Source organism: Onthophagus taurus, chromosome 6 (genome assembly GCF_036711975.1).
Source record: "Onthophagus taurus isolate NC chromosome 6, IU_Otau_3.0, whole genome shotgun sequence".
Lineage (NCBI taxonomy): Eukaryota > Metazoa > Arthropoda > Insecta > Coleoptera > Scarabaeidae > Onthophagus > Onthophagus taurus.
Genome location: NC_091971.1, coordinates 32,423,318 through 32,440,368, shown reverse-complemented (window position 1 = coordinate 32,440,368; position 17,051 = coordinate 32,423,318). Strand labels below are relative to the sequence as shown.

General features: G+C 34.0%; 1 protein-coding gene and 3 long non-coding RNA genes across 4 annotated transcripts; 1 reads left to right on the top strand and 3 right to left on the bottom strand.

The window, feature by feature from the left end:
* Positions 1-2,695: 2,695 nt before the first annotated feature.
* On the bottom strand, positions 2,696-3,324 carry LOC139430094 (uncharacterized). The gene is made up of 2 exons (XR_011640652.1): positions 3,284-3,324; positions 2,696-3,199 (listed from the first exon to the last, which is right to left on the bottom strand). It is a non-coding gene; the product is annotated as an uncharacterized lncRNA (long non-coding RNA).
* Positions 3,325-4,766: 1,442 nt separating this feature from the next.
* LOC139430023 (uncharacterized) lies at positions 4,767-5,304 on the top strand. Its single transcript, XR_011640590.1, has 3 exons — positions 4,767-4,817; positions 4,873-5,143; positions 5,225-5,304. It is a non-coding gene; the product is annotated as an uncharacterized lncRNA (long non-coding RNA).
* Positions 5,305-6,810: 1,506 nt separating this feature from the next.
* Positions 6,811-8,352, bottom strand: LOC139430202 (E3 SUMO-protein ligase ZBED1-like). Its single transcript, XM_071196867.1, has one exon. It carries the CDS (start codon positions 8,350-8,352, stop codon positions 6,811-6,813), a length of 1,542 nt encoding a protein of 513 aa, XP_071052968.1.
* A 5,819-nt stretch (positions 8,353-14,171) lies between these two features.
* LOC139430228 (uncharacterized) lies at positions 14,172-15,167 on the bottom strand. The gene is made up of 3 exons (XR_011640689.1): positions 14,844-15,167; positions 14,312-14,786; positions 14,172-14,257 (listed from the first exon to the last, which is right to left on the bottom strand). It is a non-coding gene; the product is annotated as an uncharacterized lncRNA (long non-coding RNA).
* Positions 15,168-17,051: the final 1,884 nt, after the last annotated feature.

Below are 17,051 nucleotides of genomic sequence, written 5' to 3'. Positions count from 1 at the left end.
CCTGTTCCTAGTGAACTCTGTTTTTACAGCAGTGCTTCCCACGCAAAATATCATATAACTAAGTATGTTTCCATCTGTTTCTTGATATACGCAGAGACAAGGAGAATTAGGGGTTGTTCCCATCTGGTTCCGTCCACTGATATATTTATTATTCACACATGTCTCTGGTGGTTGTTTGGTTTTTAGTTACAGAATCATTACTTTTGATACCTACATTATTATATTGTAAACTTATTATATTCCTATTGTTATAAAGATAAATACTACGTGAGTAGTACTACGTAAACGGGTGGTACCACAACAGGACAAACTGGAAGGAATATCAATACTAGATTCAAGGAACACTTAAATAAAGAAAATTCTACTTTTTATAAACATTTAAAAGAACTAAAGTAATTTATTGGGATACACGACCAACACGACAAAGGCTAGATAATTGAAAAGAGGCTTCCTTTTATCTTTACCGAGCTTTCGGAAATTTTATTTTTCTTTCTTCAGAGGTAACTACAATATTGAGAAAACAAAAGTTACAATAGTTAACAAACAAACATTTGAACAACTTACAAAAATGGATTGCATAAAGGAACTAAACCAAAGCTAAACATGAGGTCGCAAACTTTGAGCACTAGACATATCTTATAAAAACTATACTTCTAATAATTCACTAAAGGTGAGTAATCAAAGATCAAACGATACTAAAAATCATTACAAAGTCAATTTTGAAACTATAAAATAAGTAATACTTACAAAAAGAACACGTTAAAATTTTTTCGTTAAAAGTTAAGACGCAATAAGTCACGTAAGTTTTTTATACCACAAAAACTGGAAAGAAACAAGGCTGGCCAACCGTCGTCACGGCAAAACACCAAATACACTAAAAGTAACCACTAGGTGGCGTTGAGAGGGGGAATAAAATTGAAAATATGAAAAAGGAAAACAAAAACAGAAAAAGAACTAGAAAACCCAAGAATCACCTTCAATCGATATTTGATCCCTTCTACCCCAGTCCTTCATAACAAGGTAACTGTAAATAGAACTAAGGTTCTGGGTGTCAGTTCTGAAGTTTAAGGAATTAACCTCTTTATTGATATAAAACATCTCTAAGAACAATCTCTTTGAATAAATTGATTCCTTATCAACAATCTGAGAATTCTCAAAATTAAAATGGTGACCACTGATAACATGGTGATGAACCAACGCACTCTTGTTTTCATCTCTAGATTGACAATCACGTTTATGTTGTTTGATCCTAGCATCTAAATACTGACTGGTAGTGCCTATGTAGGTTTTTTCGCAATTATTGCAAGGAACCCTATAAATAACATTAGACTGTAAACCTTTAGGAACCAAATCCTTAGTCCTTGAAAAACAGGTGGATAGAGGCAAAGAATTGCATTTAGCAAACCTAACCGAGTCAAACCTCAGAACTGAAACAAGTTTATCAGTCAGCCTGGGGACGAAGGGAATCTTAACAAAGTGGGTCCGGGGGCCAGGGACGCTAGATATGTCGTGTCGGTCGTCACCCTCAGAAGGTTGACTAATATTACGATGGTAAGTACCATTATGATAAAGAATTCTATTAACTAGACCTATCGGATACCCGTTGTTGACGAATATATCCCGGAGCTTTTTTAGGTTAGAGTCAAGAAAGCGGACATCAGAGATGGATCTGACACGGTTAACCATAGCAACCACAGTGTTCAATTTCTGATTGAGACGATGGTTTGAATGGTTTTCGTATTCAAAGATTTTTAATAGAGTAAAGTGCATTAATGTTAAAAAGTTTAAAGTTTTAAAGAATAGTAAATTGAAAAATTCAAAAATGTTTAATGACAACAAGGGCTGGTTCGTCAATAATACATCTATCCAAATACCTGAAGATGTCAAAGATTTTTTGTCATTGGGACCTAAGTTTGGCTTAATCCCTGATGCCACTACTTTGTCTGTTCCTAAGTTGTTGGCTGATGTAGAGTCTATAATTAAAGTTTTGCCTAGTAATTTACAAAACATAAAGAGAGCTCAAGTTACAAACATTGTGACTAATTTTCTTAATGGACACCAACACCTGAACAGTACCCAGCTGTTTTTGAAGAGGAGTTTGATCTCTACAAAAAGGTTTTTGAGTCTCGAAAGAGAGGACCCGATTCTTATATTAAGAGCAGATAAAGGACAGGTTACTGTAGCTATGTTGAAATCAGAATATATATCGAAGTCTTTAGACTTATTTAATGATCAGTCCACTTATTGTGTTTTGGATAGGGACCCCACTTCAAAGATACAAAACAGAAACAATAAATTTTCAAAAATTTTATTAGAAAGGGAATACATTGATAAGAGATTGTATAATAGCCTTAGATGTCACAATGGTGTCATTCCCAAGTATTATGGGTTGCCGAAGATCCACAAGGTGAACTGTCCTTTGAGACCTATCATTTCTTTCGTGGGTTCCCCCACTTATCACTTGTCAGAGTTCCTGTCAGGTATTCTGAAACTTTCTTTTAGTGAGAGAACTTCCTACAATATCAAGGATACTTTCTTTTTTGTAGAGAAAATTAGGGATATAAAACTCCCTCCTAACTTTATGCTTATCTCACTTGATGTGGTGTCTCTCTTCACCAACATACCTCTCAACTTGGTGAGAGATATATTGTTACAAAATTGGGACCTAGTAAGTTCTGTCACTCCCATTGATATGGATTTGTTTTTACAATTGATAGTGTTCCTGTTTGAGTCTTCGGTATTTACTTTCAATGATGTTATTTACAGTCAAAAATTTGGCACTCCAATGGGAAGTCCTTTGAGCCCCATCTTGGCCACAATGGTGATGGATCATCTTCTCGATCAATGTATTCCTTTGTTGGGTTTTTCTCTTCCTTTTATCTACAAGTACGTTGACGATATAATTTGCGCTGTACCTGTCGACCGCATCGACGATGTTATGGATGTGTTCAACAACTTTGATAGTCATTTACAGTTCACGGTTGAAACTGAATCCAACTCTAGTGTTCCTTTTCTCGATACTATTGTTATAAGAAATTTAGATCAGACTATTAGTTTAAATTGGTATACTAAGCCAACATATTCGGGGAGATATATCAACTTTCATTCAAACCATCCTCTCAATCAGAAATTGAACACTGTGGTTGCTATGGTTAACCGTGTCAGATCCATCTCTGATGTCCGCTTTCTTGACTCTAACCTAAAAAAGCTGCGGGATATATTCGTCAACAACGGGTATCCGATAGGTCTAGTTAATAGAATTCTTTATCATAATGGTACTTACCATCGTAATATTAGTCAACCTTCTGAGGGTGACGACCGACACCACATATCTACTCTCCCTGGCCCCCGGACCCACTTTGTTAAGATTCCCTTCGTCCCCAGGCTGACTGATAAACTTGTTTCAGTTCTGAGGTTTGACTCGGTTAGGTTTGCTAAATGCAATTCTTTGCCTCTATCCACCTGTTTTTCAAGGACTAAGGATTTGGTTCCTAAAGGTTTACAGTCTAATGTTATTTATAGGGTTCCTTGCAATAATTGCGAAAAAACCTACATAGGCACTACCAGTCAGTATTTAGATGCTAGGATCAAACAACATAAACGTGATTGTCAATCTAGAGATGAAAACAAGAGTGCGTTGGTTCATCACCATGTTCTCAGTGGTCACCATTTTAATTTTGAGAATTCTCAGATTGTTGATAAGGAATCAATTTATTCAAAGAGATTGTTCTTAGAGATGTTTTACATCAATAAAGAGGTTAATTCCTTAAACTTCAGAACTGACACCCAGAACCTTAGTTCTATTTACAGTTACCTTGTTATGAAGAACTGGGGTAGAAGGGATCAAATATCGATTGAAGGTGATTCTTTGGTTTTCTAGTTCTTTTTCTGTTTTTGTTTTCCTTTTTCATATTTTCAATTTTATTCCCCCTCTCAACGCCACCTAGTGGTTACTTTTAGTGTATTTGGTGTTTTGCCGTGACGACGGTTGGCCAGCCTTGTTTCTTTCCAGTTTTTGTGGTATAAAAAACTTACGTGACTTATTGCGTCTTAACTTTTAACGAAAAAATTTTAACGTGTTCTTTTTGTAAGTAATACTTATTTTATAGTTTCAAAATTGACTTTGTAATGATTTTTAGTATCGTTTGATCTTTGATTACTCACCTTTAGTGAATTATTAGAAGTATAGTTTTTATAAGATATGTCTAGTGCTCAAAGTTTGCGACCTCATGTTTAGCTTTGGTTTAGTTCCTTTATGCAATCCATTTTTGTAAGTTGTTCAAATGTTTGTTTGTTAACTATTGTAACTTTTGTTTTCTCAATATTGTAGTTACCTCTGAAGAAGGAAAAATAAAATTTCCGAAAGCTCGGTAAAGATAAAAGGAAACCTCTTTTCAATTATCTAGCCTTTGTCGTGTTGGTCGTGTATCCCAATAAATTACTTTAGTTCCTAACAGTAACGACCGTTACTACTCCTAAATTTAAAAGAACATAAACATAAAACTGATATATCCAAAATTAAACTTCTAAAACATCTTAATAAATTCAGAAAAATGGACCTATTTGAGGAGTACTATATAAAATCATACCACATTAAAAACCCTGAACATATTTTGAATGAAATTACTGATTTTAACAATTATAATAGATATTTTACACCTTTCATATAATTTCAAACTCACCGCTCTTGCATTTGGTTTGTCACATCCTGATACCAATTTTTCACTTTCTTAAGTTGTCATATTACTTACTTCCTCTTTTAACTGACCTCAGTCCGTTGTAACCAGTCGATATGTGCACACGACTCAAATTTTTTGGTAACACTTAACGTTATAATACGCTTTCAATAATATTAATACCCTTTTCTTTTAGATTTTTAACGATAAATTCCCCTTTTTTATAACACGCCTTCAGCTTTTACAGTTTTTTACGCCTGCCTTCAGCATTTCAAAAACTTTTTTAACCTATCACCCGACGTTGGAGTTTTTAATCTGACATGGTAAACCCACGCCGTTTTCAAAAATTTCACTTAAATCTTTAATCCAAAATTATATTTTTAATCATCGGTTCGTCGTAGTTTTTGTAAGAGAAGTTTTTCCACATGATCATTTTTTCACGTGTTCATCATTCTTAGTTTTTGACGGTAAGAACTTTTTATAATTTTAATTTTATATCACCAACAAAAAACCCGTCAACTAGTAATAATTATCTTCCATTATTCTAGTCGTACCTGAAGACGCTTTTAGAAAAAGCGAAACATTGTTGTACCGAAATTAGAAAAAAATAATAAATAATCATCGTGGACTTATTCTTTTTTATCCTATTTATATAATTTAGAGCTTTAAAGACTGTACCGGAGTTATTGAGTTTCAATGTCAAATTCGAAACTTTTTTTTAACACAGAGCAATGATCACTGGAAACGGAAAAAAAGTTGTAAGTTGTGTTCGCAGCGTCGTTTATAACAAGGTTTAAACTATGATTACAACAAGGCACAAAGAACGCTCTCGTATTAATAACCAAAATTCTTTTTTGCACATCCCTGGCCACGTAAGTTACTGATATCTAAAACATATTCCTGTAAAGTATGTAACAAAAATGTTGTAAGCCCTTCACCGGAGGTCTCTCGTACAGGACAAAATAATAAAAACCTTTCTTCAATGCTAACTTTTGTGTTTTCTAAATAAAGAACATTAAAATATCTTACACAAACTGATATTTGCTCTTGATGGCTGACATCAGGCATACAATCCAGTAAAATAAAATAATACTTTGCCGTTTTAATTTGACTTAAAATAATTTCTTTTATATTATTCAATAATAAATTAATTATTTGTAAAGAATAATTGAGTTCGGTCCTGTGTGTGGATAGTGAGACGCCACCAGGACAAGTTGAGACTAGTGATGGGCACTATCGAATAAAAACTATCGAATAATTCGATAGTTGGTAAGTATTCGAATAATTCGATTGTTGTTACCAACTATTCGAATATTTGATTAGTTATGAACACTATAGAATAATTCGATTGTTGTCAAGTATTCGATTGTTGTCAAGTATTATACATCGATGTTATAGAATTTATTCGAATGTTTGAATAACTATCATAATATTCGTTGATTTCTGAAACAGATTATCAAGCAAACGAATAAATAAAATGAAAATATAATTATTTTCATTTTAGTCGAATGCAAGTTATTCATTCAGCTGTTCTAGAAGAATCGCTGATCATACAATGAACTGTCGTCTGATAGTTGACTGAGACTCAAAGTAATGAGTTGAATCAAGTGAGGGAAACTATGGACAGTATGGACATAATCAGGATTTTGGCGTGCATTATAATTCAGTAATAATTAATTTTATAAATAGTACACGTTAAATAATTTATTTATAAAACAAATACACTATTCTAGTAAAAATGTATGACAAAAATGACAAATATATTAATTAAACAAATTTATATTACTATTTAAAAAATAATCAAGTCGAGGTTTTCCCCAGAGAGTCTGTTTCGGCGTTCATTTATAATTTGTCCAGCTTTGGAAAATACTCGTTCTGAAGGAACTGAGGTAGCTGGAATGCATGAATATCTTTTATGCAGTTGATATATTTCAGGAAGTACACTTTTGTAGCGCTTCCAAAATTCAATCGGATTTTGAGTTCGTGCTACAAGCGAGATCTCTAAATATTGTGTAACCATCAATGCTGCAGTCGTGCATGGTGTTGAAATACTTTTTAAAGTGACAATTTCTTGATCAAAGTGTGACCAAATGTTTTCTTTATCATCAGTATTGTCAGTTGTAGTTTCTATGGTCTATTTTTCAATTGTCTCACCTTTATTTTGTAAAATAGAGGATATTTCTTCAATAATTAATTTTTGAACTATGTCACCATTTTCTGCAACACTAAAAGCTGCTTTTTTAAATCTAGGATCTAAACACGTTGCTTTTGAGCAAAGTAAATTTGTTTCTAAGATCCCAAGTCGTGTTCTAACATTATCTTGTAAAACAAGTTTTAAAGATTCTGCACTGGTCGTTTTAGGAATGCGGCTTTTTAGCGAATGCTGCAGACATCTTATAAGAGGAATAATTAAAGACATTGTTATATATTTTTCGCCAGATAAGTCAATAGTTATTTTTTCAAATGGCTTCAAAATGGATACCACATCTATCAGCAGATCCCATTCTGTTGCTGTAATAAATTCTGGAGCTCTTGGTAGCGATGTAATGGCGGCTGATAATGGGTCTTTAATCGCTAATAGTCTTTCTGCCATAATTAAAGTAGAATTCCATCTAGTAGATACATCTTGTTTTACTTTTAATTCAGGGTATAGCATTTGTTTTTGCATGCTTTTTAATTTTTCACATGCCACTGTGCTGTGCTTAAAATGAGCTACCAATGCTCTACATTTTTTTATTAATCGCATTACTGGTTCGGTTGACTTTAGAGCATCTGTAACACATAAATTTAAAGTATGCGCAATACATGGATGGTGTTCTTTTTGAAGCTGCCCAATTATGGCATTTTTTATATTAGCACCGTTGTCACTAACAATGCTAATTATTTTATAGTCAATTTCCCAAACATTAAAAATTTCTGATAAAGCAGACGCAATGTTTACACCAATATGGGCTTCCGGTATTTCTTTAGTTGCCAAAACAGCATTATGTATAAAGTCGTCGTAAGAAAAGTGACTAGTTACTGCCAAATACGCTTTATTGCTGTCCGAAGTCCATATATCAGTAGTTACAGCGACATGATCAACTTTTGCTAACAATATTTTTACTTTTTCGCAAATTTGATTATATGTGTTAGGTAATATTTTCGAAGATAACAATTTTCTAGTTGGTGGTTTGTATAGTGGCTGTAACTTTTTAGAATATTCCAAAAACCCAGGATTTTCTACAATTGATAAAGGCTGGTAATCAATTACTATCATTTTAATTAAACTTTGATCTATTTGATCATTTTCAATTTCCGACAACTCGGTTTTTTTATTCGTAACACACAGTTTCATTTGTCGACTTCGTTTTTTGCAATTAATGTCTATTGTAGATGTGGATTTACTGCTTTGTTCTTGAAGTTGAGACTGCATTAATGTGGATGGCAGTTGCTGATCTTGAGTTGATGTTGACGGCTTATTATTATGTCGATCTCCGAATTGTTGGAATTCATCTTGTTTATTTAATTTATCTATTTCAAAATACCCAGGGTGTTTGCACCTTAAATGATCGCGGATGTTGGATGTGTTACCACTAAATTTGAATTGTTTTTTACAAATTTCGCAAGTTACTGCACTAACTGAATCTTTTTTAAAATAATCCCATACAGCTGACCGTTTCTTACTAGAAGCCATTTTTATAAAACAAATAGTACAACTTCACTACAATAACAAACAACGAGTCCATACACGATATTCACACGCGAGAATTACAATCCAAGGTTTCGGTAATTCCCCGATTTTTGTCTATTAAAAGTCAAGCAGTGGGGAGAGCACTTGTTATGCCGGGTTTCTAGTTTCTACAGAGGATATACATAACTAAATTAAATTTAAGAATTTAACTTTAAAAGTGAAGCGTATTGAAACTTCATATATTGTGTATGCAAAGCTGTTAAGATATAACAGTTTCATTAGATTTAACTTTTAAAACTAAATCTTAAAATTTTAAATTTTCAGCTAAATTCTGTATAAACCCGGTATACCTAACCTATATTGCGCATTATTGGATATCCTCAATCCTCACCGAATTCGAATGAATGAATTTATTCGAATAAATCATTCGATAGTTCGAATCATTCATTTACTATTTATTCGATAGTCAGATTCATTCGATAGTGCCCATCACTAGTTGAGGCAAGTAAAAGGGAACTGGGCAACATCTGGGCAGTACAGGGCAGTATGATTATGAGAGTAGTGAAGTGCGTATCAAAAGAGAGTTCGACGGGCCGGACGCGTAGACTTTAAAAGAGATAACGAGGTTTAGTTGGAATGTGTTATTTTACTTATATACCGGGTGTCCCTCAGAAGTGGCTCACCCCCATATTTTTTTTTTATTAGTGATATAAGAAAACCATTTGAAATGCATAATTAGGCCGTTAAAACGGATTATTGCGACATGAAATCATTTACTTTGTACTTCCGGTTATACCGGATGTGAGTACTAATTTCGCTATTTTTTTAAATTTATAAATTTTTTTTCTTCAGTTGGGTAGACAGCATAATTTCACATAACTTTTATTTGAAAAAATTTTCACGATCGTTTATAATTTTTGAAAAAAAAATTATTTTCATTGTTTTTTAACGTTTTAATACCTTCGGAAAATGTACTATAACTTTTGACGCATAGTAACTAGGTTAATAGTATAAATTACGCTGTGTTCCTCTTGATTTACTATTTCTCGAGCAGTGATCACTGCTATGCTTTAGTCAGTGGTTCTTTTTTAATAATGGTATAAGTTAACAGTTGTATTAAATTAGTTTTAAAAGAAAAACGCGAATAAACGCGTGAGGCAATAGAAAATTTATTTTCTAATGCCTCACGACACCTTACAGGCGTATTATACACCTCATTTTTGATTTTGCCCCATAAAAAAGAATCTAAAGGTGTGAGGTCAGATGACCTGGAAGGTATTAACCAAAATAATGTAAACAATCCAAATTATACAGGGTCATCCACGACGACCGTCCATTAGAGCTTTACAGGGTTCTGGCCAAAATACAAATTTCAAAATTCAGATTTAAGTATTATCAATTGCGTTCTCTTCGACTAAAATATTTTCAAATGTCTAACACTTCCGGTTATACCGGAAGTCGCCACCTACTTTATTTTTTTAAATGGAACATCCTGTATATTTTTACATATTTGGATTTGTCTGTTTTTAAGATTTATGAATGACTTTACTTTTTGCAATTTGATTCGGCCATTCTCGAGTTATTCGAATTTTTGTAGAAAAATCTGCTTCAGCAGACATTTTGTTCAAAAAATCAGAGAACACTCGATTTTTGGGGTATCAATTTAGGATTCAGAACATGCTTAAGCAACATGATGGAGTATGTTTTGGTGCCGAGTATGGCTTTCTAGAACGTTTGGTCACTTTACTATGGTTACCTTTTCGAAACTTGGAAGTACCATAACTTCACTTCTTTAACCCTTAACTGGTCCGGTGTAGTCCAGCAGACTACGCGATTGAAATACTTGTTTCTCAGCGGTTATTAAAAGCGTGTACAAACCTGTCCATCCGCCTAATCTCCCACCTCTCTGAGCATCATTAGTATACAAATTTGTACCGTGATTGTAACATCGGCTTAAAAGTTATAACGGGTAAGATATCTATAATAGTCTCTCAGACTACGTCGGTCCATTTGTGTAACTTTTTTGTTAGTGGTAGATTTACCGAAATATGGCCGGGTCTTCAAAACGAGTGGTTTGTGACGATCCTGATTTTGATAAAGCCCTTTTAAAATGGTACGAAAATACTACAGACAGCGGCGACAGCGACATAGATAACGTATCGGAAGACAACCTAATTGAATTAGAGCACGATAGCGATTCAGAACTGTCTGCTAGCGAGGACTTCGTAGATGAAAGTGTAAATATTGTAGATAATGTAAACAAGAAGTATTTATATGGCAAAAATCGGTATAGATGGTGTACGTCGGAAGTTTTGCCTTCATCTCGGACCCGAAAGCATAATATTATAACAAAAATTCCGATTCTAAAATCAAAAGCACGTAACCTCGGTGATGCAGCGAATCCATTGCCAATCTGGAATTTGCTTTTCGATAACAAAATATTTCAACATATTCTACAGCACACCAACCAAAAACTAAGTTCAATTCGTGAGAGATATTCTATACAATCCAGACATCATGTAACAGACACAGATATCACTGAGCTGAAGGCATTTTTAGGGCTTCTAGTATATACGGCGATATTCAATTCGAGTCATGAAAATATAGACCGTATATTCGCAACGGACGGAAGCGGAAGAGAAATATTTAGAGCAGTCATGAGTAAGAAGAGATTTGCTGTTCTTTTGACGGCTATACGATTCGACAATTCTCAGGACAGGGAAGAGCGGAAGAAGAACGATCCGGCTGCAGCAATTTCATTTATTTTCAACACATTTGTAGAAAATTGTCAAAATGTTTATGGACTTGGACAGTCTGTTACAATAGATGAAATGCTTCCGAGGAGCACCTCAAGTCATCGCATTCGAAGATGGCCTTTAGCAATTTTTTTTCGCCTACTAGACATTTCTGTGATCAATTCATATATCTTACACCAATGTTATAGAGATAATCCAACCATTAAAGAAAAAAGTATTTTTGGAATGCAGCTAGCCAAACAATTGGTAGAGGATCACATGAGACGGCGGTTGACGATGTCGGTTATCCCACGCGAACTACGCAGTACTATTGGTAGAATACTTGGAGTCCCAGGTGCAGAAGAACCCAAGACATATGATCTGATTCTAGAAAAACATAAAATTTGCTACTTGTGTCGTTCAAAGAAACATAGAATGACAAAATACTTGTGTCTTGCTTGCAAAAAGCCGGTTTGTCTACAATGTACAAAACCAGTCTGCAATGACTGCGCTGAAAAATAAAAAACGTTGGCCCTTGCTGGAATATGATATTTTTGTCAAATTTATTTATCCTTTATTTTTTAGTTTGTCTAATACCTAACATAACTAATAACATAAACGAAAGTTTGTTAAGGTTTTATAATAATTAACTACTTACTATAAAACTAGATTTAATTAACTTTTCGGAAAAAATTATAATTTAGGTAAACTCTTTTTATATATTGCTTTAGTTCAGTTTATTTCTATGCATACAAGTTTCCTAATATCTATAGTATCCAGTAATGAACAAAATATTGAGTTTATTTGCACATTTGCAGTCTTATTGACCTATTAAGTTAAGTAGTCCTGGAGACTACGCCTGACTGTTAGTGCGACAAATGAGTCACCGGACCAGTTAAGGGTTAAATGGCACCCCCCATATTTTGTTACTTAGTCGTCTTCGGTGTCTCATTTTACATCTTTTATATCCGATATGTCCTATACCTAACATTTATAGTTTGGGAAATAATTAGGGTTTATTGCAAAATGCACACAAATATCGATATTAAAGTATTTTCAGGTTCCGGGTACTTGTGGTTACACCGGAAGAGATGACAATTTTCATATTTTAAATGGAACACCCTGAGTTTTATAACATTTTTCAATAAAAAATGTCAACTACAACGTTACTTTTTATAATTTATAAATCATCTACTTTGACCGCCGGAAAAAAAATTTTGTGTTGGGAATGTTGTTGTGGTTATGTATTATCAGAGGATCAGTAAGGAAAGAGTAAACAGTTTGACATTTGCTAAAGCTATGGTTTATTTCTGTTGGTGTGATGACTAGGTTACTTTTTGTAGTGATCTGTTCTCAAGACATGCCACGTTTGGAATTTAGTAATGAGGATTATTTGAATCTGATAATAATATGATATGGAGAGAGCAACCAAATAATTGCGCGTATGTGATGGCTGCAATATACAGGGGCCTAAAATTGAACAAAAATGTAATGAGATACAGGGTGTTCCATTTGAAATATGAAAATTGTCACCTCTTCCGGTGTAACCGCAAGCACCCGGAACCTGAAAATATTTTAGTAAAAAGCTGGCATCAAACACAGAAGTCTGCAAATTTTCAAAAGGCCAGTTCATATGGTTATACACTAGGTCACACTAGGTATTCATGGCACACTAGGTTAAATATCGATCTGCACAAATGTGTTAATGATTGTACCCGTGAAACTTCGTGTCTAGACAACATATTTACCAACCTTGATCCAACTCTATTTTTGGTCAATGTTATCGATCCGTCAATTTCAGATCACCTAGCCGTTTCCTTTCAAGGTGACTGGTTGGGCAGTTCTCCAGTAATAAAGAACCGTATCATTTGTAGACCCATCACAGACGAGGGTCTCTTCCATTTTTATAACCTTCTCGAGTCAACTGATTTTAGCTTTGTCAGTGACGCTAATTTACATGTAATCGACAAATTTTCATTATTTATTGACATGATTGTAGATTCTTTTCATCTCTGCTTCAGGGAGAAATCTAGAGTAGTTGACCATCTTAAGGATAATAGCCCGAAAATATCCTGGTTCAACAACGAAATGAAGTCTGCTAGGAATGTACTTCACTTGCTGGTCGATATCAACAGACACCGGCCAACGGTAGTGTCGAGTGCTCAGGTCAGGTACTATAAAGACTTTTACCGGAAACTTATTACTGACTCTAAGAAGAGAGCCAACAGTCAACACATTGAAAACTCAGGAAACTGTTACGTTCCGAAATTTTATGTTATGTGTGGGTGACTTGTTTATCTGTTATAGGTTGTGAGTTGCATACATTCGGAAATTTATTATTTTTATTTGTATTTACTTTGTTTACATTTTGTTTATTATTAACATTTGTTATTTTTTTTTTTTATCTTTTTCAGCAACAGATTCTGAGTATCCCTGTTGTTAATCCCTTTCAATTCCTATCATACTACAAATTCTTCCTTTGCTTTTGAGAGGGTGTCGTAAGTACATGATCTTGCGCAGACGTAATTTTTTTTTTTTTGATATTTCCGAATTTTTGGGTATAAAAGACGGTTCCAGTTTCTTCTCGGTCTCTCTCTGTTCTTGCTATATTACCAGAATATACGTGTTTTCGAGTGTTTAAGAAAGTTTGATTGGTTCGCCATTTTTGGTTTGTTGGTGAAAAATTTTTCTAATCCATTTTTGTGGGATTCATCACTCGAAATAAAATTTTGGAAAAGTGTCTTTCTTTTACCAAATTGTACGGAGATTCCGGATTTCAACGTATTTCTTTAAAGTTTCTTCTGTCTTCTGGTTAAACCTCGAACATCAGAGGTAAGCATTTTCGTAAGGTCTTTATTAAATATTTTTGGCTTTTTCTTCCACCCTTTTATATTTTTTTTTCCTCTTTCATTTTTTTTAACAAACAATCTACTCACTACTTTTCAAAAAAAAAAAAAAAAGAAACTAACTACTTTAAAAAAAAATCGTTCTAACTACTTAAACAGAAAAACTATGCTACTAACAGAAAAATTCTTAAATCTAATATTTCCACGTTTCATTTGTTTTATTTCTATATCCAGGTTTTATTGAGGGGAGCAACCTTTGGCATCTCTTTCGGAACATTTTTTTTTAATAATCTGGAACCAGTGTCCTTGGATAATTTTCTTTACGTCCTAAGGATTATAACTATCTTTTTTTTTTGGAGAGAAACAAAGAATAAACCTTACCTTTCCTGAATCACCAGAATTTGTTGCTGAAGATATTTTTTTTTTGTTTGGACCGGTGATCAAGACTTGGAGTAAAGGTCAGATAGAACAACATACTATTATTTTGGTTACTGAAGAATTTATCTATAACATATTTTTTTTTGTATTTGATTTTCCTTAAGAAAATCTTTGATTTTTTTCTGAAAGAAGATTTCATCTGAACTTCAATTTTTTTTATATATATCATTTGAATTGATTATTGTGAATTCTTGTTTGGCGAGTGATTTTTTTTTTATTCTATTTTTGGCGTTAATTTTTTTTTATTTTTAATTCTCGATTTCACGTTGAGCTCAACCATACGGAGTCAGACGCGTGTTAATTTTTAATTTCCATCTTTCTTGATATATTTTTTTTTTTATTTTATTTGAGTAATTCCTTTTAGTTTTGAAAAACTCGCAAACATCAATATAATTTTCGTTTTCTTTGTTGATTTAACCTAGAAGTTCACTGATTTATAATTTTGTTATTGATTTTTTTTCTTTATTTTACTTACCTATATATTTTTTTTTTCTTCGGAATTTTTTTTTTTTTTTAATAAATATTGTGTGTAACTCAAAATCTATTTTGTTGAGCGTTTATGTTTTGTTGTGTTATATGTTTATATCACCATATTCCATCATACCACGTCACAGTTCGTGTTGTACGCGGGATTAACTGTGTGGCGCCATATAAATACCCCTCCCTTCTTCACTGAGCCGGTCGAGGACTCGCGTACATCAGGGTGGTAAAACTAGTTTTGTCCTTGTCGAAAAATTTGTTATCGTTCTTTATTTTGTTAAATTTAAAAAAAAAAAAAATCGGTTTAGTAAAGTTTGGCGTCACAAAACAAACAGCGTGCTATTTGGGAAATTATTCGGAACACCAATCCTTCAATTTGTAAACGTTCGTCCGACAAACTCACGGCCTCAGACCTAAACGCGTACTTTGTTAATGTGGCTGAAAGTGTTCTTAATGATATTAACCTTCCTACACTAAACAATCATAATGTCTCTTCGGGTCCGTTGGTCAATGATCATAATAATAAACTTTTCGAATTTAAACCGATATCTTATAACGAACTACGTGACATAATTTTAAAATTAAAAAATTCGACGTACAGGGATGTGCATCAATTAAACAGTAGGTTAATAAAAACAGTCTCAAATATAATTGTTTATCCATTATGTAAACTAATAAACCAGTGCTTATTGAACTCGATTTTTCCGGACTGCCTGAAAGTGGCAAAGGTTATTCCTATTCACAAAAAAGGCCCGCTACACGACCCCTGCAATTACAGACCAATATTCATTCTGCCAATTTTCGGGAAAATCTTTGAAATAATTTTAAACAATCAACTGGCAACTCACCTCAATTCTAATAGCCTATTGTTTTCCGGACAGTTTGGCTTTAGAAGAAATAGGTCGACATCGGACGCCATCCGCACTTTGGTACAATTTGTTCAGAATGGCTTCGAAGCCAATAATTATTCTGGAGCTGCTTTTTATGATTTAACACAGGCGTTCGACTGCGTCTCTCATGACTTACTAATTCGTAAATTTAGTGCCTTCAATATGGACATCAGCAGCATAAATCTTCTCGAATCTTATTTGACGAACAGATCGCAGTATGTTTCCCTTGACGGTCTAGAGTCCGGTCGTCTTCCACTTAGGTTTGGTGTACCTCAGGGCTCAGTATTGGGGCCACTCCTTTATCAACGACCTACCCAGTAACATTCCCCATGATTCCGACCTCATCCTTTTTGCTGATGATACAACCGTAATGGTCTCCTCAACAGATGCCGATGCTTTGCATCACCGCATATCTGAGTCACAAGCCTGCATCTCAAATTGGATTCAGGCCAACAGACTTAGCATGAATAGAGAAAAAACACAAACTTTAAACTTTTCACTTAAACGTCTCAGGTTGTATACGCAGCCGGTCAAGTTCCTGGGGGTTTATCTTGACTCTGGTTTAACGTGGAAGGCCCACATTGACCAATTGACGAAAAAACTGAATACCATTGTGTTCGTCATTCGGAGACTGAGAGACCTTGCCCCTTTCAATGTTGTAATGAACACATACTACGGCTATTTCTTCAGCCACGTATCGTAGGCGTTAATTTGTTGGGGTCACTCCGCCCATGCGGATCATGTTTTTGGTGTGCAGCGAAGATGTGTTAGAGTTATGGCCGGTCTAGGTTTTCGGGACTGTTGTAGAGCCAATTTCATTGATTATAAGATATTAACTTTCCCTTCGCTTTATATTCTCCATTGTCTCTTATATATCAAGGGTAATATCTCCAAATTTAAAACTCTTAATAGTTATCATAATTACCACACAAGGGCAGGTGATACCTTAATTACGGACTATTCTCGGACGGCAAGGGCCAGGGATGGCGTCAATTATTTTGGCATAAAATTCTACAATGTCCTTCCGAAACACATAAGATTGTTAGAGAGTAACAATTTCAAACACAAAATAAAAAATTATTTAGTGGCGAAGGCCTTTTATACTGTTGAGGAGTTTTTGACCAATGATTTTGATGACTTGCTATGACCAGTGTGTCGCCTCCCAGAAGCCTTTTTCTCTCTTTTTTGTTTGTTCTTTTGCTTACCTGTTGTTACTGATTACTACGTTTAGTGTACTTACTATTATTGAAAATTGCATTTTTGCGTTTATTGTATTCTTTTCTTTTATGACCTGTGAAAATCATTTTGATGCT

Bases quoted from the DNA above. Each gene is read 5' to 3' on its own strand.
- LOC139430202 (XM_071196867.1), bottom strand. From the start codon at position 8,352: ATGGCTTCTAGTAAGAAACGGTCAGCTGTATGGGATTATTTTAAAAAA.